This window comes from Candoia aspera, chromosome 1 (assembly GCF_035149785.1).
Source record: "Candoia aspera isolate rCanAsp1 chromosome 1, rCanAsp1.hap2, whole genome shotgun sequence".
NCBI classification, from domain to species: Eukaryota; Metazoa; Chordata; class Lepidosauria; order Squamata; family Boidae; genus Candoia; species Candoia aspera.
This window is the reverse complement of record NC_086153.1, coordinates 332,403,783-332,429,335: the sequence shown is the minus strand read 5'-3', so window position 1 is coordinate 332,429,335 and position 25,553 is coordinate 332,403,783. Positions and strand designations below refer to the sequence as shown.

Sequence of the window (25,553 nt, the reverse complement as noted above, 5' to 3'; positions counted from 1 at the left end):
TAGTTTTGTATGCTTTTTTGTTGGTGTTCAAAAAACATTACAAAATTCAGAAAAACGAGAATACTGAAGGGTGATTGTCTTTGAATTCACTTGTAGATTTAACATCAGTCTGGAGACAGTTATGGCCTCTGGAAGCATCCACGTTTAATTTCTCTTGGTCCAGGTTGAGGAGGTCAAGACATACAAGCATATGAAGCTATCTCACCTCGTTCACATTTTGGGATGGAGGGCATCTGTGATTTTTAGAGGAGTACTGAATATCACTTCAGCTGCTTCACAGTTCTTAAACTTTGAGTGCTCAGTTTAAACTGAAAGGTGGCTTATGAATCAAACCAATAAATTAGGGCTGGCCATCTTTCATACAAGGGCCAGATTGATGTAGTGGTTAAGGCATCAGTCTAGAAACCAGGGGACCATGAGTTCCAGTCCTGCCTTAGGCACAAAGCCAGCTGGGTGACTTGTGCCAGTCACACACTCTCAGCCCTAGGAAGCAGGTAATGGCAAACTACTTATGAAAAAACCTTGCCAAGAAAACTGCAGGGACTAGTCCAGGCAATCACCAGGAGTCAAGACTGATTTGAAGGTACACATTTTTTAAATTAATATTTCACACACAAATGGACAAATAGATTGTTTTTATTCGAATCAACCTAGAAAAGAAAAAATAAATGTTAAACTCTTTTTTTATGTCTATTATCTGTCCCTAACTTTGGTTTTCATTTGCTTTCTTTCTTCATGTGTTGTCTTTATTGTTTTGTTTTGTTTTGTTTTTTGGGGGTGCTGGTATGTATGTATCCTTCCCCCCAATCAACATGGTACTTGTGTCTGTGTGTGTCTGTGTGCGTCTGTGTGCGGCTTATGTATTTGGTAGTTGTTTGTGCACAAGGCCTGCAGGCAAAGGATAAAACAGGCTCCAGTGACCCGTATGTTACCGTCCAGGTTGGAAAGACCAAAAAGAGAACAAAAACCATTTATGGGAATTTGAACCCTGTCTGGGAGGAGAACTTCCACTTGTAAGTGAATCATACAGCACTCATCTCTAAGCATGTTGGATGGGCATGCTCCCTCCTTAGCTGACACACAACTAGTTCACACCAGCACACTAGCAGGCTAAGAGCCTGCATCAGTTGGATCTGAGATCACTTAGCAGCAGATTGTGGCTAAACAGCTGCAAGATGTTCAGCAACGTTCTACTTTCCATTCCAAATATTGTCCCAAGGATTACTTAGCTCTGACTTCTACGCTTCCAAGCTAAATCTTTTACTTGAAAGGACTTTACCTTGATTCCAGTGGGCTATATTCTTGGGGTGGGGGGATAAATTTCAGTGCCAAAATCCTTCCTCTCTCCTCCCTAGCCACAAAACATGACCCATGATTTTGAGGCAGGAAACAGAAATTACAGGCTAACTGCCTACTACAGCCTTCATTCTTCCACCCCTCAAACCTATTTATTGTAGCCTGCAGGCACCAAACGGATGACCTCCAGAACCCAGGTTAGTTAGAAATAGGTAGGGCCGGGACCCTTTTGGCTCAATACAAATGTAGCTCCCAGAAATCAAAAGGTCCCTTGCCCAAGAATGCAGGATTGCAGCCTACTTCTGGAGCTGGAACATGTTTAGTTAGCAATAACTCAAAAATTGTTGGAGAGAGTTATTCCTGCGTATCAAGACACTATAGACAGTTTAGCTGTATCTTTATATATATATATGTGGCAGAGAAAAGTTCATAAACTTTCCCAGGGGAGAAAACTGAAGGAAGACTTTCCATTCTAACCCCAATTTGGGCTTTCATCTTTTTTTTTTCTCCCAGTTACCTTAATGAATGTTTGTGTAACGCTCACTGCCCACAGAGCAGAGGAAGCAACTGAGGATTGCAGTAGAATTTTCTGCCACCGCAGGCAGATGACCATCCTCTTCTTCTCTGCTGGTGGACTTCTATTGCTACCTACAGAGAAAATGGTCTAGAGCATCTAACATCCCCTCAGCCACTGCCCATTTTTGCAAACTTCTGTAAAGCTACGTTTCCAGTTAGAAATTAATAATTTACCTGACAAATTAATGATTGACTGTAAGTTCATCCCATAATATAGGTGGATTTTTTTTGTAGAAAAAAATCTGTTTCTCTACACTTTGGTGCAGGTCAGTGTTTCTCAACCATGGCAGCTTTAAGACGTGTGGACTTCAACTCCCAGAATTCCCCAGCCAGCCATGCTGGCTGGGGAATTCTGGGAGTTGAAGTCCACACGTCTTAAAGTTGCCAAGGTTGAGAAACACTGTCCTAGAGGAAAGATGGGAGGGAGAGGTATAATTAATGTTGAGGATAGAGAGACCTTGCAAGGGAATGTGTAATGGGCTGAGTAATTATAAGGCTTCTCTCTAGGTTCAAGGAGTCACTGTTCAGATCCTGTTCAATGTCAGGATGCAGGACCTCCCTAATCTGAACCACTTGCCCTTCCCTTAGCATCTATGTCCCCACTCATAGTGCCATTAAACGGCTCTTATCTATTGCTTCACCTCTTTTCCTGATTTCCTCCATGACCAGTGAATGTCATAACTCCTCCGATCGAATTAAGGTTCGGGTGTGGGATGAAGATGATGACATCAAGTCTAGGGTAAAGCAGCGCTTTAAGAGAGAATCCGATGACTTCCTGGGTCAGACAATCATTGAGGTGCGGACGCTGAGCGGAGAGATGGATGTCTGGTACAATCTGGGTAAGCAGTCATCCAGCCTCAACAGGGACATATTTTGGGCAGCTTTCCATCTGAATGGGTCATAGGCATCTGGAAAGTCCTCAGTGGGCAGACAGTTCTTCAGAAAAGAGATCTAGAGTTATTCATTGTCTCTATACTAACAGTACGTTCAGTCTGAAGTACAAAATCTAGATCTGGTATTGGCCCTTGACTTCAGAGATGGAAAGCTCAAGAAGGCCAAGCTTGCGGTTGAGCCCCCACACTTACCATCTCTAGCAGATCAGTCAGACCATTGACAATTCACTCTGAGGAATACTGGAGTGAATCATTTGCTTTGACAAAACGATGGAACTGAAGAAAGTCGAGATAAATGCAACAATTTGACTGTTCCTAAGCTCTGCAAGGGAGGGGAAGCTATTGCTGGCTTTCCTACTCTATGGGCCTTTCAGAGGCATCAGGCTATATTATCTCAACTAGCTGGATTCACTTTATATTCTTGCTTATTCTGGGATATTCGTACAGACTTCATAAAAAATCCCATTTCCCCCATCAATCCTGCAAATAATTGTTTTACCAAATGCCTCTCTTCTCTCTGCATCCCTTAACCATTTCAGACAAGCGAACAGATAAGTCAGCTGTGTCCGGAGCTATCCGATTGCACATCAGCGTGGAGATCAAGGGAGAAGAGAAAGTGGCGCCATACCATGTGCAGTACACCTGCCTCCATGAAGTGAGTGAAAAGGCACATAACGGTGCAGGGTCTGCTTTTTGTGGTATGATTCACATGTCCCAGCCCTGTGGGCAAATATACTGGGAGATGCATGAAGCCATCTCACCCAGCTATAGAACTGGGCAGCAGTGTAATAGTTGGTTCCCAGAGTGATAAAGGTTCTTAAGTCAAGGAGACCATACAGGTAGCCCTTGACTTAGTGACCATTCGTTTAGCAACCATTTAAAGTTACGATAGCACTGAAAAAAGTGACTTACAACCAGTCCTCACACTTACAACCATCACAGCATCCCTGTGGTCACGTGATCAAAATTCAGGTGCTTGACAACTGGCATGTATATATGACAGTTGCAGCATCCCAGGGTCACGTGATCGCCATTTGCGACTTTCCCAGCCAGCTTCTGACAAGCAAAGTCAATGGGGGAAGCCAGATTCACTTAATGACCATGGCAAAAAAGGTCATAAAATGTTGTGACTCACTTAATGACTGCTTCACTTAGCGATGGGAGTTCTAGTCCCAACTGTGGTTGTAAGTTGAGGACTACCTGTAACGTAAACAGCTGCAGGCTTCCCCACTGACAGTGAAGGGGCCTGCCTCCTCAGAGGATCACCAGAAGGCTGTTAGAAAGAAAAATAAAGAAGTCTTTGCCACAATGTGTGCAGAGGGATACTGGTTCTAAATGGGAAATAGTTCACTCTGCTGGAATTCTTGTAACTTTCTTCTCAAATCTTGCTTTAAAAAAACCTCTGAGAAATGTACTGGGAAAGAATCATTTGGTTTTAAGTAGCTGCCAAAGAGCCTGACACATTGTCCATTAAAAACAAAATCAAAACCTTGTTCTATAAAACATGATTTCCTTTCCAAAGGAAAGCAGGTCTACTTATGGATACGATGCCTGGTTTTAACACATCTAAGCACAATAGTTGTGCCTGAGTTTTTCCACAAGATAATAGCAAAGTTCTGTTGACATCGCTACAAATCGTTCTCCTTTCTCAGCCTCCTCAGTGGTGTGAGTCTTCTGATTTAATTTTATTCTCTAAATGGCTCTTAGAACCTGTTCCATTTCGTGACGGACATCCAAAACAACGGCGTAGTCAAAATCCCAGATGCAAAGGGTGACGACGCTTGGAAAGTGTACTTTGATGAAACAGCCCAGGAGATTGTGGATGAGTTTGCCATGAGATACGGAGTGGAGTCCATCTATCAGGCCATGACGTAAGTATCTGTGGAATATAGGAACAGACTGTGTATTAACTTTATTTTGGATCCCAGAGCATCTCTTCCAGTGGTTCAGAGGCAGTGCTTCTGTGTCCTTCCTGTTTGGAAAATGTTGGTAAAATTCTCATACATAGTAGGGTCTTGCATTGCCTGGGCAGGGTGACCAAGCATGTGTGCCGTTGTTCATTATAGAATCACCTCTCGGTCAGGTGGCCATTTACCTGGATGGGTTATGTCCTTCTACAGCAGTCTTGCAGATCAGGAATTGTGAGCAGCTGGAGAGACAGTAGAAAGATGTAAAGACGGTAGCACCAGCAGTGGCTGCAGGTCCAGCATAGAGAACTACAGAAGTGATTTTGGAGAAGGAATGTGGCAGTTAACAAAACATAGATTAAGCCCAGGAATGGAAGGGGGTGTTAGAAAGAAACTTAAGTTGATCCCGCCTTGATTCTCTTTGGTACAAAGGGGAAGGAAGGGAAAACATTCTTTTGGGATTCTCTTATTACATCCAGTGGTCTTTGTGATATCTCTTTCCTGACCTGGCTTACCTCAAAGGGTATGGCAATAAAAAAGACAGTGCACACCAAATGCCCTTAAAAAGCCATATGTGCCCACCAGCCCCAAACTGTTCCTAGCCCCGGGTTAGAAACTGCCTCAACTTTCCTTTTTCTCTGTGTTTCCATGCTGCAGGCATTTTGCCTGCCTTTCCTCAAAATACATGTGCCCAGGGGTGCCTGCTGTAATGAGTACCTTATTGGCCAACATTAATGCTTATTATGCGCACACCACTGCCTCCACCAATGTCTCTGCCTCTGACCGTTTTGCCGCTTCCAATTTCGGGGTAAGTCCGATGGTGCGTAGAACACTCATTCCTTACTTTTACTCTATGCTTTTTTTTTCCTGGGGGAGGGGGTGCATGATGATAGAGGGGGCGGCCTAACGAAAAAGGACACCTGATTCTGTACGTGCAATCCCTCGCTCAACCCCAGGAGAAATTGGGTAGAAACAAAAAACCCTTACAGCATCATCCAACAATTTCAAGGGAAACGTGTTCCAGGGGTTGGAGATGGTATTTACACTGTCCATCTCTCTCAGACAGAAAGAGAGGGCACGTTTGCCCAACCTGCGTAAAAATGCAGTGGCTGGTAAACTGATTAAATGTGAGCAAGAGCAAACTCAGACAGGCTGGGTTTAACGGGAAAAACAATTGGCCGGGGAGGAATTACTAGAAATATGATACATCCAATTCTGTGGTGCCTTTTTCCTAGACTCCTCCCATAGCAGTGATCACAACCTGAAACCTGGCCAAAGCTTCCTGGTTTAGTGGTTCTAGACTTCCAAATAATTAGAACAGCCTTCCTTCCTTCCTTCCTTCCTTCCTTCCTTCCTTCCTTCCTTCCTTCCTTCCTTCCTTCCTTCCTTCCTTCCCATTTTGTCCTTCTTCCTTCCCTCCCTGTTTCCATCAACCAACCTACCTTCCTTCCCTCCCTCCCTTCACTCTTTTTCCATTTCTATCTTCCTTCCTTCCTGTTTCCATCAACTAGCCCTTCCTTCCTTCCTTCCTTCCTTCCTTCCTTCCTTCCTTCCTTCCTTCCTTCCCATTTTGTCCTTCTTCCTTCCCTCCCTGTTTCCATCAACCAACCTACCTTCCTTCCCTCCCTCCCTTCACTCTTTTTCCATTTCTATCTTCCTTCCTTCCTGTTTCCATCAACTAGCCCTTCCTTCCTTCCTTCCTTCCTTCCTTCCTTCCTTCCTTCCCATTTTGTCCTTCTTCCTTCCCTCCCTGTTTCCATCAACCAACCTACCTTCCTTCCCTCCCTCCCTTCACTCTTTTTCCATTTCTATCTTCCTTCCTTCCTGTTTCCATCAACTAGCCCTTCCTTCCTTCCTTCCTTCCTTCCTTCCTTCCTTCCTTCCTTCCTTCCTTCCCATTTTGTCCTTCTTCCTTCCCTCCCTGTTTCCATCAACCAACCTACCTTCCTTCCCTCCCTCCCTTCACTCTTTTTCCATTTCTATCTTCCTTCCTTCCTGTTTCCATCAACTAGCCCTTCCTTCCTTCCTTCCTTCCTTCCTTCCTTCCTTCCTTCCTTCCTTCCCATTTTGTCCTTCTTCCTTCCCTCCCTGTTTCCATCAACCAACCTACCTTCCTTCCCTCCCTCCCTTCACTCTTTTTCCATTTCTATCTTCCTTCCTTCCTGTTTCCATCAACTAGCCCTTCCTTCCTTCCTTCCTTCCTTCCTTCCTTCCTTCCTTCCTTCCTTCCTTCCTTCCTTCCTTCCTTCCTTCCTTCCCATTTTGTCCTTCTTCCTTCCCTCCCTGTTTCCATCAACCAACCTACCTTCCTTCCCTCCCTCCCTTCACTCTTTTTCCATTTCTATCTTCCTTCCTTCCTTCCTTCCTTCCTTCCTTCCTTCCTTCCTTCCTTCCTTCCTGCCTGCCTGCCTGCCTGCCTGCCTGCCTGCCTGCCTGCCTTCCTTCCTTCCTTCCTTCCTTCCTTCCTTCCTTCCTGCCTTCCTTCCTTCCTTCCTTCCTGCCTTCCTTCCTGCCTTCCTTCCTTCCTTCCTTCCTTCCTTCCTTCCTTCCTTCCTTCCTTCCTTCCTTCCCTCCTTCTCAATTAATTCATTGATTTTTACCCCACTGTCTACCAAGGAGCAAAAAGTAGTACTGGTACTTCCACATTATCTCTCTAAGAATCCTGAAAGGTGGGCTGGATTGTAAAGTGACTGGAGCGACTGAAGGTTAGGTAGCTTTGGGAATGAGAGCAAGATCTGAACTTGGATCTCTCCTGCAGCTAGCCAAGCTTCACTGAGCTCAACATCATTAACCGTGCCAGACCTGGTTGGTACATGGCTAGAGGGCCACCAGGATATTCCAGGCCATCGCACTCTAGTGGGCTGTGAGAATAACCTTGAGGAACGGGAGGAAGAGCTGCTCAGAGCTGCAAAATTGATGTCAGCCCTTCGAGACAGACCAGACTTGAACACCAAAGTATGAATTCTTTGGTGTTCAAGTCTGGTCAACTCTTATTATAGGAGTACAGCAACAGAATCTTGCAACGCTGAATGTGCCTCCCTCCTCTCTGCCCTTATCCTAAAGAGAACTAGGGAGGGTCGGTTCTGGGACACTTTCTCCACCCCCGTTCCTGAGGCCACTTGGATTCATATTTCTCTTATCTGACCATGCCCTGGCTGCAGTTCTTCCTCGAGGTTATTCTCACCACCCATGACAAGCACAGACTGGGAAGTCAAAATAACAACCAGGCTAGAAAGAGCCCCCACAAATGCCAGAATGGAGCCTAAGAAGCAGCCCTGGCCTAGATCAGCCTTGGGCCTGATCTTGGAAAGCGCTTTAGCCGGCAAGGTTGGAGCCACCCAGCCGCAGCTAAGCATGTCCGAACCCCACTGAGGGCCAGATGGGAGATGGCCTGGGCCTCCCTCTGCCGGCCACCTTGTGTTCCGTGATGGAGGAGAAAAGCAGAAAGTGAAAGAAATAATCATATTCATAACTTCTAGAGGTTAAGTGGAGGGGTTTGCGACCATTCTTGCTTCTTATTCTCACAATGGAAATTCGGGCTTTGGGGGCCTGGGTTAAAAATGTAGAAGGCTTTACTGTTGTTTTCTTAAGAGTGGTGTCTGCACAGCCCAGAGAGTACTTCTCTTTATACACAGATGTACAAACCAACCACTAAACCAGGAAGGCTTTCAAATGGTGACAGGATGTTGTCTGAAAGAGATGTGGCTGAGCCCCCCCAAATTAAAGCTTTTGAAAAGCAAGGCCACTTTGGAGATCACTTCCCTCAGAGCAACCATATTGGTCCAGTAGTCTACCTCCCCATAGGCAAGGTTCTGTAGGCAACTTCCCTAAAACTGTGATGTCTGGAAGCATTATGAAGACCAGCAAATAGTTCCATAATAAATGGAGGGCCTCCAGGGCCTGGTCAGGTATGGGAAAGTGTTGTGGGGGATCCTGGCTTGACCAAAGCACTGGAGAATCGAACACTGAAGGAACACAGTCCTTTCTATCTTCTGTCCCTCTCAGGAAAGCAAAGGGTTGTCCAAAGAGAAGAAGTTCCAATATTGAACAGGAAGGAAGTTTCCCAGAAAAAGGGCTGGGATGGGGACTGATCCACCGAGAATATTGCAGCAAGAGAATTTAAATCAGGGAGGGGTGGGCCATCTTGGACCTGCATGCAGTTCTGACAGCGGCAGCACTGGGCAAAGTAAGAGAGGTATATCTTGCTTATGGATGGATAAGCCCAGAACTGTCCATTTTATCTCCTTTTGGGGAGGCCAGGGATGTCTGCAGGGCGTGGTCAAAAAAGTCATGAAGGTGGTCAGGACAGTGCAGTCAAAGCTCTGCCTGTTTTTCATGTGCATTGATGCACATAAAAAAAAAACACCAAAAAGACATCAAAAACAGGCAGAGCTTTGCTTGCACCATCATGGCTGCCAGCATGACTTTCTGCACAATCTGGGATGTGGGAGGGTGTTTTATTAACAAAGGTCAGGCAAAGACACCATGGGAAGGGCTGGGGTTGAAAGTCTTCCACCCTTCTTCTACTTGACTGCAGGATTTCAAGAGGGTTTCAAAAGTGGGCATGGGAGCATTTTCTCCCCTGGAGCCCTTATCTTCCCATTCCCCTCTATAAAACCCCCCTAAACCTCAATTAAGCAGATGGGATGCTGGGGGCTGCCTCTGGCTCTCAGGTGGCCCATCTCTGTTTTCAAGGGACAAACCATACTAGATCTGTTTGCAGCCCCTCACCTGCCTCACTCCCTATACAGTTAGATAGGTGTGGTGGAACAAATGGTATTTGACTTCTTCAGGAAAGCAAACTTGTGGGAGAAGAAGCTTTCTGTGAAAACTGGAGGTGGGGCCTTCTGCTTCTGGTTCCCAGTTGTCAGCCCTGGATTCATGATCTGGGAGCCAGTGATGCTCTCCAGGTGGCAACATGGCCTGTCCAGACTTAGTTGGCTTCTCCATCTCTTTCTCCAAGCCTTGGCTGCTCCTCAAGGTCACCACCACAACAAGGACTAAGCATCCATTTGGGCATACTGTTGTGGTTTTTGAGGACCCATATCTAGAGACATAAATCCAATGGGATCCCGATAGGACCCCTTGTGAGCATAATAAAACTGAAATGTTCTGTCTGTGTTGAAAGTCAGATCTCTCCCCTCCTATTCCATGCATTGAATCTGACCAGAATGGCAGCTGAATCTTACTTCTGTGTGGGTGATGGAGTGCTTCCACTACAGCTACAGGCAGCAGGCTAGCTTAGAAGGCCCGTGGTGGAGCTGGTCCACTCTTTGCTCCACCTGTTGCACTTGCTTACTGCCCATTCAGTGAGAATGGCCCCACAACCTGCATGATGTGAGCAAAGCAATACAAACACATATACAATGCCTGCTGGCTCTTTGGGGGGGATAGCTGCCTCTACTGTCCCAATGGGAGACCCTGCATGCCCACCGCCTCCTCTTCAGCACTTCACATCTCCCAAGCCTTTGCAAAGGCACCCCTTTGGCTGAGTTCTTGGGAGCATCTGCCAATCAGAGGAGACAGCATTTGTCCAGTGACAGTCTAGTTCCAGGGAAGTCAAGCTCATGTGTTCTCCTGCCTGTATTCTTTGATCGCAGCTACATAGCATCGTGCTTTCAGTAGCTCTGATGTAATATACCTTTGTAATCCAAAAACTAGAAGACCCTAGAGCAATTGGGAAGCAAAGTTGCCATCAAAACCAGTGTGGATTTCAATTCTGCATTTGGAGCACCGCTTCCCAAGAGGAGGACCCCAGCTTTGGCCCTCTGCTTCTTGTTCCCGGTGGGATCCAGTGAGGTCCTTATCACGTTTGCCCTGGGGGAAGTGACCCTGAACTCTGGTCTCTTTCAGATGACAAATACCATTACCTTTTACCTTAACAGCGTTTCTAAAATGCATCTTCTCTTTCTTCTGCACTTTCAAAAAGTCAGCTAATGGAGGCTTGTTCACGCACCATTTCACTGCTCCATAGTTCGAAGCCAAAGACTTCTAACTTCACGGCTGCATCTGGCCTTGTCACATTCCGTAAATCAGCAGCTATCACAGACCGATCAGCCCAAACAGCAAAGATGGGTGGGGGGGAGGGAGGGAGGGAGGGAGCCCAGTCTCCTTTCATCATGACCAAGATGTGCCTTAACAAGCCTCTGAATGTGCTTCTTTACATAGCCAGTTTTGTCCTCTGGTTAAGGTCTGTGTGGGCCTCTGTTGATGTGTCTGAGTCACGGCTGCAAAAGTTGTCTTGTTTTAATAAAGCAAATGTTAGGCTTTGTACAAATCTTGTTTCTTTCTTCTTTTTTCCTCCCAGAGAGCCTAAAAACTGGGTGTTTCCCTCCCCCCCAAAAAACCAGACTGTGTCGCTTTAACCCTCTGTGTGCCGTGGCCGGTGCTAAGGCGTGCTACGGAGCCTATGTTTGCCGGATGCGCATCTGTGCTCTTTTTTTTGCAAGGATGGCTTTCCGTTGTCTCTTGTGCCTTAGCGCTAGAGGAAGAGGCAGGACAGGGAAGGGGAGGGGAGGGGAGGGGAGGGACGAAGGGAGGGAGGGAGGGGGTGGGGAGGTGGAGGGGGTGGAAACAAAGTCCTGGAGGGGGACAGCCAGGGATGCATGACTGCAGAAACCAGGTTTGGTGGGGGGGAGAGGATGTTGGAGAGAGCTGTGAAGCAAGCGCAGGCGGCCAGATAGGAGAGTTTGGGGAAGTAGATGTATAATTAGCTGAGTTTGTTTTAAAATGGAGATTGTAGCAGACACACACAAGACAGTCACTATGCACAAAAGACATTCTTCACAACAGTAAAAAAAAAATGAATTCATACATGGAATAAAGACATCACACCAGACTTTCTGAAAGCAAGTTTGCTTCCCTTAAAATTCCGTAGCTATTTCAGCCAAGCAGGAGCTTCCAAAAAGCCTGGAAATGCTACAGTGGGCAATGTCTGATTGGGGTGTCAGGGGTGCCCACTGCAGGGAGTTCAAAAAAATGATGATGGTGGTTGTGATGCATGTAAAAAGGGGTCTGGGCTTCAATTGCATGGGCAGGGCTGCCATCTTGACTTTTTTGACCCTTCTGCAGATGCCCCGGTTAAAGTTCTACTTCTGCTGGTATTGACAAGTCCATGTTGAATGTATTTTCCAGCACCAGCCTTACCAAGGAACAAATTCATTTAAGAGTTTGATCAGCCAAAGTTTCTGGACCAATGAAAGAAGTTAAAATCTGAGATACTTCTCCTTCTTCTCTTTCTTCTCCTCTCCTCCTTCTCCTTCTCCTCCTTCTTCTCCTCCTTCTCCTTCTCCTCCTTCTCCTCCTCCTCCTTCTCCTTCTTATTGTACATTTAAATGGTCTGGTTTGGGTTGCTGAATGAAATTGATACATGAAGGGTCTCCCACGCTATCTTTTTGTTTTGTTTTGTTTTTGTTTTTTACATTCCTAATTTCATGGATAATTTACTTTGGCTTTCAGTTCCTTTATGTTTTTTTTTTCACTGCCGGACACTTACACAGTATGAGTGTCTGAGGTGATAAATTTAAATCTCATCATTTTTTCATGAGTAAAATAGCACATAAAATAAATCCAGATGCAATCATTCCTCCCACACACAAATTATTTTAAACTGTGCCAGAAAGCCCCACAGCTGAATCAAGATTGTTTTTCTCTGGTACTTCACTGATTCTCAGCAGTATACATATGCATCAATAAAACATTATATAAAATGATTTATGATGCAACTGTTGTATTCTTGAATTGTTTTCCCTCCTTCAATAACTTGTCAATGGAATCTTGAGGTGATTAAACATCAAGAAATTGTACAAATGTAAGAAAATTCTCTGTAGCAGAGAAATGTAGCCCAAAAATGGCACTTATGCAGTGAAATGCACAGTTTCATCAAAACTGCTTTCCCTACAATGTGTTATCAATTAACACAAGCACAGAGGTAACACAGATGGAATGAGAATCCAGCCAATGACCTGAAGGAGCTAAAGATATAACAAATAATTATTCAAATCAAAACTCAGTTTTAGGTATTTTCCTAGCATGTAGCAGCTGATGAGCATTATAAGTCAAATGTGGGAAGCACATTTTCTTCCATTTAACACAGAACAGCTTGAAGAGCATATCTATGATGGTAAATTGATATAACCCTAGGGAGTAGCTTTTGCTATGAAGCCTCAGATCACTCAATCTGCCCTTGCTATTTCATCAACACATAGAACACATACTATTTTTTTTTCACAGTTTCTATTCTGCCTTTTTGCTTGTCTGGCAGTCAGGGCCACTGAGAATTTAAAACCCCCATAAACATGAAATACACTTCCAGTACACCTATTATGTGACCTCACATGGAGTTATATAAACCAGGGTTAAATTGTCAACAGTTCCCATTCACTTCTATGCAACTGTAATATCAGGAAGGACTCCAGATTTATTTTTTCTCAGACCTTGGAGTACTACATTTCCCTCCACTATTATTGTGGTGTCAAATGTACTCCTGTGTCGTTGGGTTTTTTCCTCCCATAGAAGTGAATTAATGCTACCCTGGAATGAATTCATCCATGGGTCAAGAATAAGAGAATGGCTTCTGGCCCTGCGAAAATTACAGCCTCAACACAGACCCAACAGAGGCAATAACAAAACCGAGGATGGAGGCATGAGTAAAGGAAAAGAAAATATATGATGTTTCCATATAAATATCTGCCATTCTTAGCCATGGGAAGAATTATGCATTATCACAGAAGTTACACGGAAGAATTGGGTAAAAAAATCTGCTTTAATTGTACATGGCTGACGATCCACTGAATAGGATCCCCGATACACTTACAACACTATCCTAATACATGCCACTTCTCCACAGTCTGTCTTACTTGTAAGTAGTCTTACTTGTCTTAATGGCAGGCATGGGTCTGGTTTCTTAATATCGCTGTGCCATGTTAAAAAGAACAGCAAACTTGGCTGCAGCCTGGTAGCCAGGAGGGAATCTGTTTGACATCTGTCTGGCAGTTGGTGGCCAGTGTTTTGCACCATGCATGGTTGTACATGCCCAGTACTATTATGAAGCAGAGCATCAGCCAGGGCTAGGTCTCGGATAACCAGAGATGGAGTAGTAGAAGAGGTGCAGGGAAATGCAGGTAAAAGGATGGGAGCTAGCCTATCTGAAATTGGATTGGGGAAAGACTGGGGTCTCCTAATGGGTGACCGTTTTCTAAAGGACTGTTTTGCTCTTTGCATGCAATGTTGCACCAGCGCTAAGTCCCTTGTCTCCTGTGCTTTGCTCAAGAATTTCTAGGAACTGGGGTAGTAATGATGGCAGAAGCGTCTTGACCAGGAAATCCTGTCTGATATACCCCAGTAGGTTGAACCAATCCTGGTTAGGTATAGGAAGTTGGAACCACAGTGGGCAATCTTTGCCAGGATCCCAGACATCAACAAAGAAGGAATTCAGGGCTACAAGCTCCCCATCCTGGATTAGAGAATCGAATCAGATTTTCCTTTTCTGCAAAAAACAGAACGAAGTTCTGCAGCTTATTGCTGTAGCAGTGGGCGTTACAACAGCATATTTAAGGTCAGATAGCCAAGTGGGATTGCGCCCTGATAAGCAGTTCCAGTGCATAGACAGCTCTCAGGTTTTTCCAAGGTCACAAATCCAATTTCTTGGATTGAGGCACAAGCAGCTAAAGCAGGATTCCATAAAGAGGGAACTAGGATTTCCAGTGACTTGCCATTTACTCCAAAATGTGGGCTTCTTGCTCTTTCTCTGTAAGCCCACAACAATAATTGTGCCCCAATCCAGATTGCTCCTCAAGAAAAGAAGATGATAAGGGTAGTTTGGAGGGAAGGGGTGTGTAGGATTTTTCCAACCAATGTCAAAAAGAGGATAGGCTGAATACGGTCGTTCGTAGGTGTCTATTAGCTTTGCATCACTCAACCAATTCCCTGCCCTAAAGTTCAAGAATGATTTCTTAATGAATCAGTTTTGCTATACTAACTTGACAAAGCCAGAACAAGGTCAAGACCAACAGGGGGGCACAGCGGGGTGGGTTCAAGTTCTCATTATTTTAACTTCATTTACCTGCTTCTGGGGCTCTCTCTTTCTGCAGAAAGAACGGTTTGTCAAACTGCTGGACCAGCTACACAATTCCTTGAGGATCGACCTCTCAATGTATCGGGTAAGGACGGGCATTTGCTTAGAATGGGGAAACAGGCAGATTCTTTGAGGTATCAGAGGCTAATTTCTTGCATTTTCATCTGTCATGTTTGTATGAAAAGAAGCAATTTTTAGTCCTTTTTTTGCTTATGTAGATAATGAGCACAATATTCGAAACATCTACCTTACTGAAAATTAAACTTGCTTCCATCTTTTTCCAGTGCATGCATTCATTTAACGTATTTATATGGTTGCCCATCTACAAAGGGACTGTGGGCAGTAGAGAAAGGTAAACCCAGACCAAATTCACAAACCATTAAAGAAAAATCTAGTTGAAGTCCCTCCCCCCGCCCCACCAAATCCTGTCTACATCTCAGAGGGGAAGCTGTTCCACAAAATAGGTGCCATGACAGAGGAGGTGCACTTCCTAGCACCCACCAGGGGATACTGCTTCACTGATGGGATGCCTACTCTGCCCGATCTGGTATGGCAGGCAGAAACCATCAGGGAGAGGTAGTTCCAAAAGTAACCCATGCTGTGCAGGGCCTTGGTAGAAAGTAGAGAAAATGACCTTGAAGGAGATAAGCCAGTTCCATTCCCAGAGCGACAAGGCGAGAAGTGCAGCTCAAGCCCAAAACAGTCTGAGAGGAGGAAGAAATGGAGGAATCCTGACAGATTCTTCCCCCTGTCCCCACTCAGGGTCAGTTCAGTTTGCTGTGAATGTTTTTTTTTACAATGGCATTTTAAGCAGTTCTCATGTATGGGGGCAGGGGGCATCTGTTTGGTGGTGAATGCAGCTCACAAGTGTATCGGGGGGACCTTTTACCACCGCATGGCCCAGACACCTCCTTAGTTTCACGGGAGTATAAGGTGTGGGGGGAGGGATCAGACTTGCAAGATGGTGATGCTATCGCCAATATAGTAAAGTAGTTTTAGCCTTCCTTTGGAGTTACTTTCTGGGTCTGGTATACATAGTGGGGCTGATGGCTTTAAAGGTGACAACCAGCACCATGGATTGCATCTGGAAGCCTATTGGGAGCCTGTGCAGCTCACGAACCAGTGGGGTTACTTGAGTGGACCGTGGAGCACCCAATATTGCACATGCCACTGCATTCTGCACCAGCTGAAGCTTCCAAGGGCAGCCCCATGTTTGTCTGTTTTTAATTTAATTTGGGTGAAGGTCCTGGCACCATGTTCCCAGCCCAGGAATTGCAAACTGGGTAATTTCCCTTACCAAATGCCTTTCCCGTCCTTCTTTTCTGTTGATGTACACAGGACTGACTTGCTAAGAATGGTAGTATTGCCAAAAAGCAGTCCATAAAGGAGCTGGAAAGATTTGTACAAGCAGATTAAAGGCGGTGGTAGGGAACACAGGTGCACAGATGAGTGTTAAGGAGGGTCAAACGATTGCTGCAATTTCTCCTATTTCTCAGAATAATTTCCCTGCCAGCAGTCCTGAAAGACTGCAGGACCTTAAATCAACGGTGGACCTCTTGACCAGCATCACTTTCTTTCGGATGAAGGTAAATCTCCAGTACTTCCCCATCCTGGTAAGATGGAAGGAAGTGTCATGTTGTGCCTTTCCTCATTTCTGCCACTACTTGCTGTGTGGTGTAATCTGGGTTTAGAGCTGTGCAAGTATAGCCTGACCCACTGTTCCAGAGCTCCAGAAAAAGCCCGGCTAACCCCAGAACTCTCTAACTCCGTTCTCAATCCAGAGAGTGATCCAGAAGAATAGAGGCTTTCCAAGAATACGCCTGTTGGGTCAGGAGGTTTTCTTAGAAATTAAAATAATAGGATCGTAGAGTTGGAAGGGGGGCTTTCCACCTTCTGTTTTAAAAACCCAATGAAAGGGAGCCTACCACCTCTCTAGAGAAGCTGTTCCTTGCCAGACTGCTCTTAATGCTAGAAAGCTTTTCCTTCAGATTAAAGTGGAATCTGCTTTCTTGTAATGCATGTCCTGTACACTGAGATGGTAGTTAACAGATCTTGATCTGTTTCTGTGCGACACCCCTTCAGGTATTCCATATCCCCCCTCCTATGTTTTTTCCTCTGGGCTAAACATACCCCAGTTTCCTCAGTCTCTCTGACTTAGTTTCTAGCCTCTAATCATCCTTTACACTACTTTCAGTCTGAAGCTTCTTAAAGTAGGAACTATATTAGTCTATGGTTTCAACCATTTTTACGGTGGCCATAAAGCAAATCACGGGTTGTTAAGTGAAACACCATGGTCATTAAGCGAATCCAGCTTCCCCAATGGGCACTTTTTGTCAGAAAACGGCAAAAAAGTCGCAAAACGTGATCATGTGACCATGGGATGCTGAAACCGGTTGTAAATGTGAGCCAGTTGCCAAGCGCCCAAAATGCAATCATGTGACTGCAGGGTGGTGGTGCAACACTTTGCGACACTTGGAAGTGCTTTACAGGCCATAAAGCACCCATTCTGAGGCTATTGTAACTTCAGACTATTGTTAAATGGATGGTCATCAGTCGAGGACTACCTGTAATGGTTGCCTAATCCCAAATACTCAGTCTCACAAGCTCGGGCTTAAAGATAACTGATTTATTAAAGGAATAGTATGCAAATACAGAGAAAGCTGAGAATGAGCAAAAGCGCGCCAAATACAAACTTAAAAAGCATTGCCTGTGAGCAAGTTCCGCCCCCATCCCTCGTCAGTGCGCACCCCCGCCCAGGTGCTAGGAACCGTTAGACGCGCCTGGGAAAGTAACCTTGAGCAGGAGCGCAAACCCAAACATACATTCCAAGCCCTCAAAACAACGGAGGGCGGAGGAATGGAAAAACCCGGGATGGGCGAAGAAACACGGAACAGAAGGTGACATGTGAAACGTTACAATGTTAACAGAACACTGAAATGGGGAACATGACACTACCTGTAATTGGTACCCCTTCTTATCACTGCCTTATGCAGGTCCAAGAGCTCCAGAGTCCACCACGAGCCAGTCAGGTGGTGAAGGACTGTGTGAAGGCCTGCCTCAACTCAACTTATGAGTACATCTTCAACAACTGCCATGAACTCTATAGCCGTGAATACCAAACTGATCCCGTGAGTGGGTTGGTGCTCTACCATAGATGCCTTTGGTCATGTGGGCTGGGAAATATAGGAACTGGAGGTGTCCTGGAACGCATCGCATTGGGAAAGACCTCTAATCTTGATGCTATGTCCTACTCAGTTTCCATCTTTCCTTGATCTTCTAGTTTCTACAAGGGGACACACTGATGAGTTTGCTGATCTAATGTGTATTTTTTCCTTGTTCTTCCTTCCCATCCAATCATCCTAGACCAAGAAGAGTGAACTGCCACCAGAGGAGCAGGGTCCCAGCATCAAGAATCTAGACTTTTGGTCCAAACTTATAACCTTGATAGTATCAATCATTGAGGAAGATAAGAACTCATACACACCTTGCCTCAACCAGTGAGTACATGATAAGAGTGCCCAAAATAGAGGGAAGAAAATGCATGAACCATTACGTTTCTGGTCTTTAGGAGGATTCAGGTATCTTGGTGAATTTTTCATGACGATGTGAATGTGCTTCTGTGGCCAAGAAGTTCTGCCTTTGAATTCTTAACAGATTCCCTCAAGAGCTGAATGTTGGAAAGATCAGTGCAGAAGTGATGTGGAACCTTTTTGCTCAGGACATGAAGTATGCGATGGAAGGTGAGTCTCCTTGGGGCCTTAAGAAGAAGACTTGCAAGATTCTCTTAATGTAGCCTTACAATAAAGTAGAATTAGCTCATCTGGTCGTGTTTCCTGTCTGGTCTATGTGGGAAGGCTGACATCAATCTTGCAAGTCTCAAAGTACAAATCTCCCGCCGTCTCCTTTACAGCCCAAGAAGCTAGGGAGGGTCCCTTCTGAGCCTCTTGCTCAACCCACTGTCCAGCTGCAGGCTATATTGTCTCTTATCTGACCGTTCTCTAGCCAGCATCTCTTTGCCCCATCCCCCAAGGTCTTTCCCACCTATCATTACATAATTCTGCCTGGCTAACTCAGCACTCAGACCCTGAAAGCCTGTTGCAAGAACTGTGCACTCCCATTGCTTCTCACTTCTTTCTCTCTCTTTCTCTCCTTCTCTTCTCATACTATGTAGAGCATGACAAACATCGGCTATGCAAGAGTGCAGACTATATGAACCTGCACTTCAAGGTGAAATGGTTGTACAATGAATATGTCACAGATCTTCCTTCCTTCAAGAGCCGGGTTCCTGAATACCCCGCGTAAGTCCCTTTTTTGTTTCCTCATGCTTAAAACCTTGGCCTTACTTTTGTGAAATGGGCTTTGAACATTTCTGACCTTCCCAAACTTTAAGTATCTACCTCCAAGTAGATACTTAAAGTTTGGGAAGGTCAGAAATGTTCAAAGCCCATTTAAGGTGGGTCAGATAACCCATTAAGATAACCATATTAGCTGTACAGATTGCATAAGTTGTTGGGTGGTGGGTCAGGAGCTGTCCATATATGTGTATGTGAACACACACATTCATGAACACTGAAGTTAATTTCCTGGAAGGCTCTGTCTCTGCAAAGCTCCAGGATTATCAAACCCATCCAGTACAGAAGATTCTTCAGTGATATGAGCACTGGTTGCTGTGTTTTCCAGGAATAGGATCTTCCAGAAATTGATGGGATATAGCAAATAAGGAGGGAAGGATAGTCTCTAGAGTAGTGTTTCTCAACCTTAGCAACTTTAAGATATGTGGACTTCAACTCCCAGAATTCCCCTGCTAGCCAGGTTGAGAAGCACTGCTCTAGAGAACCATATATAAGGCCCTGGAAGGCCATTTGTAGCCTATGGTTGCCAACTGCTGCTCTTTTATTTCAGACTTTCATCTCAGGCGACTATACTCTACCCCTCCCTCCTTCATTCTGGTTTCATTGGGAGAAATTTGTATTCTTCAACTGTAAAATGTCCAGTCGTTTGGTTCACATGCATTTGTCCTGCACTCTGTTATCAGCGAACGCAGACACATTGATAAAACATTGGGGGAAAGTTATCAACAATTTCACAGGTGTGGCCGCATTTTTTGCTGTACTTATGCATCTCCTATGATGGAATGTGAGGGTGACCTTGGAAGACAGGGGCGGGGAGGAGAAATGATGCCTAAGGAACGATCAGATAAAAGAGAAGAGAGCTTGCAACAGAGTAACAGCCGGAGAAAGAAACTTAGGGAGCCCCCCCCCCAACTACTCGGGTGGTAAATAGGGAGGGTGGGAAGTTTGTACTTCCAGACTTGCAAGATTCTGTTAATGTAGCCTTACAATAAAGTAGAATTAGTTCATCTAGTCGTGTTTCCTGTCTGGTTTACCTGGGAGGGCTGACACCTCCATGCTCCTGAACATTGGTAAAATAAGATTCCAAAAGAATATTGAGTTGTTTTTTGTAGTGTTGAGCAAAACTCATCTGAGCATTATTCAAGGTAAATGATATACTAAAAGAATCAAAAGAACCACATTCCATAAAAACTGCAGAATTAGAAAGTATAACCAGTATAAAGTATATCGATGGAGAATTCTTAATAATCAGTTCTTGCTTGCAACTGCTTAAGGGTACGAACCATACCTGTATGCACCTCTGGGCAGGTCTCACCTCTTCTGCCTTTTCCAGGTCATACCCATTTGTTCAGACCAAGCCATTCAGTGGCCCCACTACAAATTATTCAAATTATTTATTTTTATTTTGTCCTATTTTATCTTCCCACCACCCACTGAGCTTCACAACTCTTTTCTTCAGAGTGGACACCCCAAGTGCCTTGTGATCAAGCATAAGCTGGACAGCCGTCTCTCAGGGATACTTTCATTCGGATTCCTGCACTAAGCAGGGGGCAAGACTTCATGGCCTCAATGGCCCCTTCCAACTCTAATATTTTAGGAGAAAATTTCCAAATATCACCTCCTTTTAGTTTTTAGAAAAGTAAGGCCAGTTTCTTTATATGTTCTTCAGAAGCTGCATTAGGAGATTTTATGCTCCAAAAGCCAGTAAGGAACTTATAGGTGGAGAACTTCAAAAGGATTTGCTTTTTTTTTTTTTTACTTTTCCCTCATTCATTAAAGAAAAAAAAACTTGAATTCTTTTCACCCTGTTTGTGATGAGATCTGCAGAGCTTGGTAAGTTTTGATGAAAAACTCAGACTGAACAAAACCCTCACCCATCTCTACTTTGAAATTCTCTTGAGCTGGCCAAGATAGATTTTCTTGATTTTTGTCTTATACCCTTTTTTTCATTTGTTTCTTTAGATGGTTTGAGCCTTTTGTTATCCAATGGCTGGATGAGAATGAGGAAGTGTCACGAGATTTCTTGCATGGGGCATTAGAACGGGACAAGAAAGATGGGGTAATGTATCAAGCTGGAGATTTATATCAATGCATCTGGTTCCACCAGCACCTTAATAAAAAGCAACAACCTCAGAATTTAATTCTGTTGGAACACAGCTCTTTGTGGCAGTTTTGCAAGGAGATATATTTTAGGAAGAAACAATGTGGCATAACAATTAGCATGTCAAACATTTATCCACACAACAACTTTGCAAAATATTATTATCTAATACATAATCTGGTCAATTCATTGGAATCCCATCTCTGAGTTCAGTTATAGAGCGTAAGCTTTGTACCCAAAAGTTCTCAGGTTTGGCCCTTGCTATCTCTTAGGTAGAACTAGGAAAGAATCTTTTTTGAAATTCAGAATGGTAATTCACTGTCCAACTAGGCAAGAATGAATTTAGCACGATGAATGTTCTAACTCAGTTGATAGCAGGTTCCTGTTTTCCACCTCAAGGAAGTTAGCTTCTCATTCAGTCTCTCTGGGTCTCCTTCCAGTTCCAACAAACCTCAGAACATGCCCTCTTCTCCTGCTCTGTGGTTGATGTCTTCTCCCAACTCAACCAGAGCTTTGAAATCATCAAGAAGTTGGAGTGCCCTGATCCACAGATTGTAGGCCATTACATGCGCAGGTTTGCCAAGGTAAGGAGCATTCTAGTGCTATGGTCACTACTGATGTGTGCTTTTGATTTCTGCCTTGCCAATGATAGCAAGGAACAAATCACAGAGAAGCTGACCAGCCAAGGAGAAGCTGACCAGCCAAGGAGCCTTTCTGAACTAAAAGCAATTGCTAGGTAGCACCAAACCACCTTCAGTTCCACCTTTTCCTAGAAGGGTTTCCACAGCTATAGAAGCTCTGTTTGGCTCAAGAGAGTTATGAAGACATCCACCTAGCTGCTACAGAAAGCCAGATAAGGATTGTGGCTGGGCAACGGAACTGCAGCCCCTCATATCTGGAGGACATCAAGGCTGATTTAGATAGATCTTGGGTATGATACAGAAACACCATTCAATGTCTGTGATTGACAGACATTTTCCAGATATTAAGCATGACAGATAATATGGAACTTCCCTCCTCAGAATCATATACCTCTGGGAGGACCTTTATCTTCAATCCCTGTTTTCATGGTCTGCCTGGAGGTATCTGTATAACTACTGTTCAAAAGGGGATACTGACTGTATAGACCACCCATCTCCCAAATGGGGCTTGCTGGCTGAGTAATGCTGAAAATTGTAATCCAACACATGCAAAGGGCATCAGATTTGGGAAGGCCTTGCTATAATCCAGCAAAGCCACAATTTGATCACAATGTCTGGTCAAATCCTCTTTGTCTTTCTTATTGACATCACTTTGCTTTTCAGACCATTAGCAACGTCCTGCTGCAATACGCTGAGATCATCTCTAAGGGCTTTGCTTCCTACTGCTCCAAGGAGAAAGAAAAAGTGGTGATGTATTGCACTCATGCCTTCAGTTTCTGAGACTCCTTTTCTTTTAAAATCTTCCTGTGGAATGGGGTGTCCCAAAGAGCCCAATGGGCACCAGGATAGCGCTGGGGTGGGGCAATTGCTAAAGGAAGTAGCACATACCATTGTAGGACATCTGTCAACACCAGAAAAGTGTCTTTGGCTATGATGTCATAAATTACCAGCATTAAAAATGGATTTCATTTTCATGTCCTGTATGTGTTAGAAATTGAGTGTCTTCTCAGACAGCATCAGCAGAAGCATAGTGTTCAAATTGCAAAAAACAACACAGTTGCACTCTGTTGTGAAGTGGAATGCTATGTTCAGTTCTGGATGCTGCATTTTAAGAAGGATGTTGACAAAACTGCACTGTGATTAGAGGGAGGTGAACAGGAAAGCAGAGAGTTTGGAAACGCTGTGAGGAACAGTTGAAGGAGTTTTGTAGGTTTAGCTTGATAACTGGAAGCATCAGCCTTCAAAATGTTGGAGGTTGAAAGGTTCTGGGTGAGCATGTGTGAATATTCCTGAGAGTAGGAATCAACCCTGAGCAATGATTAGTGAAACACGTTTATAACTCTAACAGTAAGGAGATTTATTTACATGAAATACAGTATAGGGATGGAAAAAGCTTAGTACACAGAAGATTACCACCCAGAGTCATTTGCTGAGATGGGCGGTGAAGGAATGTGATAAATAAATAAATAACATCCTACCAAGATGAGAATCCAAGAGTATGTGCTTTGTTTACATATGCCAGAGAAGGTAGAAGGACATGAGCTCAGAGCTAGCAATTTCTTAGACAAAGAGCAGGCAGAGAGCCAGACAAAGAGGGCACACCAAATAAATCCTTAACCCTCTATTTGCACCATACTGCTCCTTTGTAGTTAGGAGGTCATGAGGTATGAAGATTCATTGCCATTGAATTGGACCTCCAACACAAATATCTGGAGGGCAGATATGCGGGAGCTGGAACAGAGGACAAAACTAACATACATACAGTATATGGAAATTACAGGGAAGTAGATATTGGCTAAATGTTATGGGGAATTTTTTGCAGAGTAAAAGCTATTGGAAGTGAAACAGACTGCCTCAGAAAATGATGGGCTGTCCTTTATTGGAAGTATTTAAACAAAGACTGGAAACAGGGATATTGAAGTGGTGAGATTCCTGCAGCAAGTAGGGAATGTGTGAAGATAGCCTTCAGGGCACTCCTAACTGCAATTTTCACAGACATTAGAGCTATATAGGAGGTGAATATTGATGGGGATAATTGGCCTTTTCAGCTTTCCTTGCTGGAAGTGAATAATGGAAGTCCAGTGCGTCTGAAGAATACCAGCTTCAGGGAGATTGTTTTACTGTTTTAGAGTTTTGCCCTTTCCTACATATATTGCAGTCTCCCTTAATATTGGTTTAACAGAACTGAGGGGGGTTGACCAACATTGTCCCTGAAACTGGAAGACCCTAGAGTCACAGTGTTAGAAGGGACCTCAGATGTAATCTAGTCCAAGCTTCTCTTTGGTGCAGGATCTGCTAAAGACAGATGGCTATCTTCAGCTTCAAGAGATCTTCACAAGTTAGATTATTCCATGCTTGATCATTCTTACCATCAGGAAATTCCTCCAAAAATCTAACTTGAATCTACTTCTCTGCAGTTTCAACCAATTGATTCTGGTCCTGCTCTCCAGGGCAACAGTTGCTTCATTTCATACCACAATCAGTTGATGTAAATCTCATCCCCAGTGTTCATATGTGTGTTGATCAGAGATAGAACAGCCTTTAAATGTGTTCGTGTATATGTGTTTCTTCTGTTCCAGCCCTGTATCCTGATGAACAATATACAGCAGCTGCGTGTTCAGCTGGAGAAGATGTTTGAAGCCATGGGGGGAAAAGAGGTTTGCATTTCTAAATGATCTTGGACAACTGGGCTTGAAGTGGGCCAGACAGGCACTGAGAGGGATGATGGCTCTTACATTGGTTATCTCTTGCAGACATTATCTCTGTTGATCTGCAAGGTCTCTTCTCCGCTCATCCACTAGACCTGGAGGGTGGATCTGTTTTTTCATCAGTAAGGGAAAGGCTATTGACCTGTGGGGGTGCATGAGAAATTCAACTTATCAGAATTCTCAGATCAATCTACCAATTTCAGGTCTCCCAGATACAAGCCAAACCTTGTGCCATATAAAATTCACACCCATCAGATTCTTGCATTTTGCAAAAAGGTGCAATTAAGGGTAAGTTGTAATGAAACTGATAGGTCAGAGGGAAAGATACCCCAAAATGCACTTTCCTATTGAAAAATGGCTTATTTATGTATATGTATTTGTATTGGTTTGTTTGTTAGGTTAATATTCTGCCTTCCCCCTAGGAGCTCAAGGCATTGTCCATAACATCCCTCCTCCAATTTCCCCCCACAAAAATAGCCTTGTGGGTTGAGAGAGAATGACTAGCCTCAAGCCCCCCAGGAGCTTTCATGGCTGAGGGTAGACTTGAATGTGGATCCCTCCCACCCTAATCCAACACCTTAAGGATTACACAACACTGGCCCAAAAACACAGATCAATGTTCATGTATATATATATATATATTTTCATCCAAACATCTAGAATAGCGTGGAAAGATGTCTGAACAGAACTTGCAATCACCAAATGAGAAATTGGGCAAAAACATAAAAGATTTGCCTGTCTCTGCTCATGTCTCTGCATCACATCTGTAAATTACTTTTGATCTTGTGTTGAGGACTAAGGGAATCCTTCATAGGTATTCAGGCAGGGAAGCCTGAGAAATTTGCTGTTTACATGTTCTAATGTGACCTGATTTTGATCTTCCTCCTAGGAATGTGCCAATCAGAATTGGATTAACCTTTTCATGCTCAAATTCTCCAAATGTTGACCAAAAAACAGAAATAACATACATTTAGAAATACATATGATTGTTGAGACAATGTGTG

The 25,553-nt window shown here is 44.2% G+C and overlaps 1 protein-coding gene across 1 annotated transcript in view; it reads left to right on the top strand.

Annotated features, from left to right (window-relative positions):
- UNC13A (unc-13 homolog A) overlaps positions 1 to 25,553 on the top strand; it is a 107,891-nt gene that overhangs the window by 50,301 nt on the left and 32,037 nt on the right. The window contains exons 19-33 of the mRNA XM_063289181.1: positions 872 to 1,013; positions 2,542 to 2,711; positions 3,305 to 3,420; positions 4,473 to 4,636; positions 5,330 to 5,480; positions 14,764 to 14,832; positions 16,244 to 16,333; positions 17,741 to 17,875; positions 18,111 to 18,244; positions 18,402 to 18,487; positions 18,919 to 19,045; positions 21,062 to 21,158; positions 21,641 to 21,784; positions 22,505 to 22,588; positions 24,421 to 24,498. Of these exons, the coding sequence (XP_063145251.1) occupies positions 872 to 1,013; positions 2,542 to 2,711; positions 3,305 to 3,420; positions 4,473 to 4,636; positions 5,330 to 5,480; positions 14,764 to 14,832; positions 16,244 to 16,333; positions 17,741 to 17,875; positions 18,111 to 18,244; positions 18,402 to 18,487; positions 18,919 to 19,045; positions 21,062 to 21,158; positions 21,641 to 21,784; positions 22,505 to 22,588; positions 24,421 to 24,498 (1,787 nt within the window). The remainder of the gene's footprint in view (positions 1 to 871; positions 1,014 to 2,541; positions 2,712 to 3,304; positions 3,421 to 4,472; positions 4,637 to 5,329; positions 5,481 to 14,763; positions 14,833 to 16,243; positions 16,334 to 17,740; positions 17,876 to 18,110; positions 18,245 to 18,401; positions 18,488 to 18,918; positions 19,046 to 21,061; positions 21,159 to 21,640; positions 21,785 to 22,504; positions 22,589 to 24,420; positions 24,499 to 25,553) is intronic.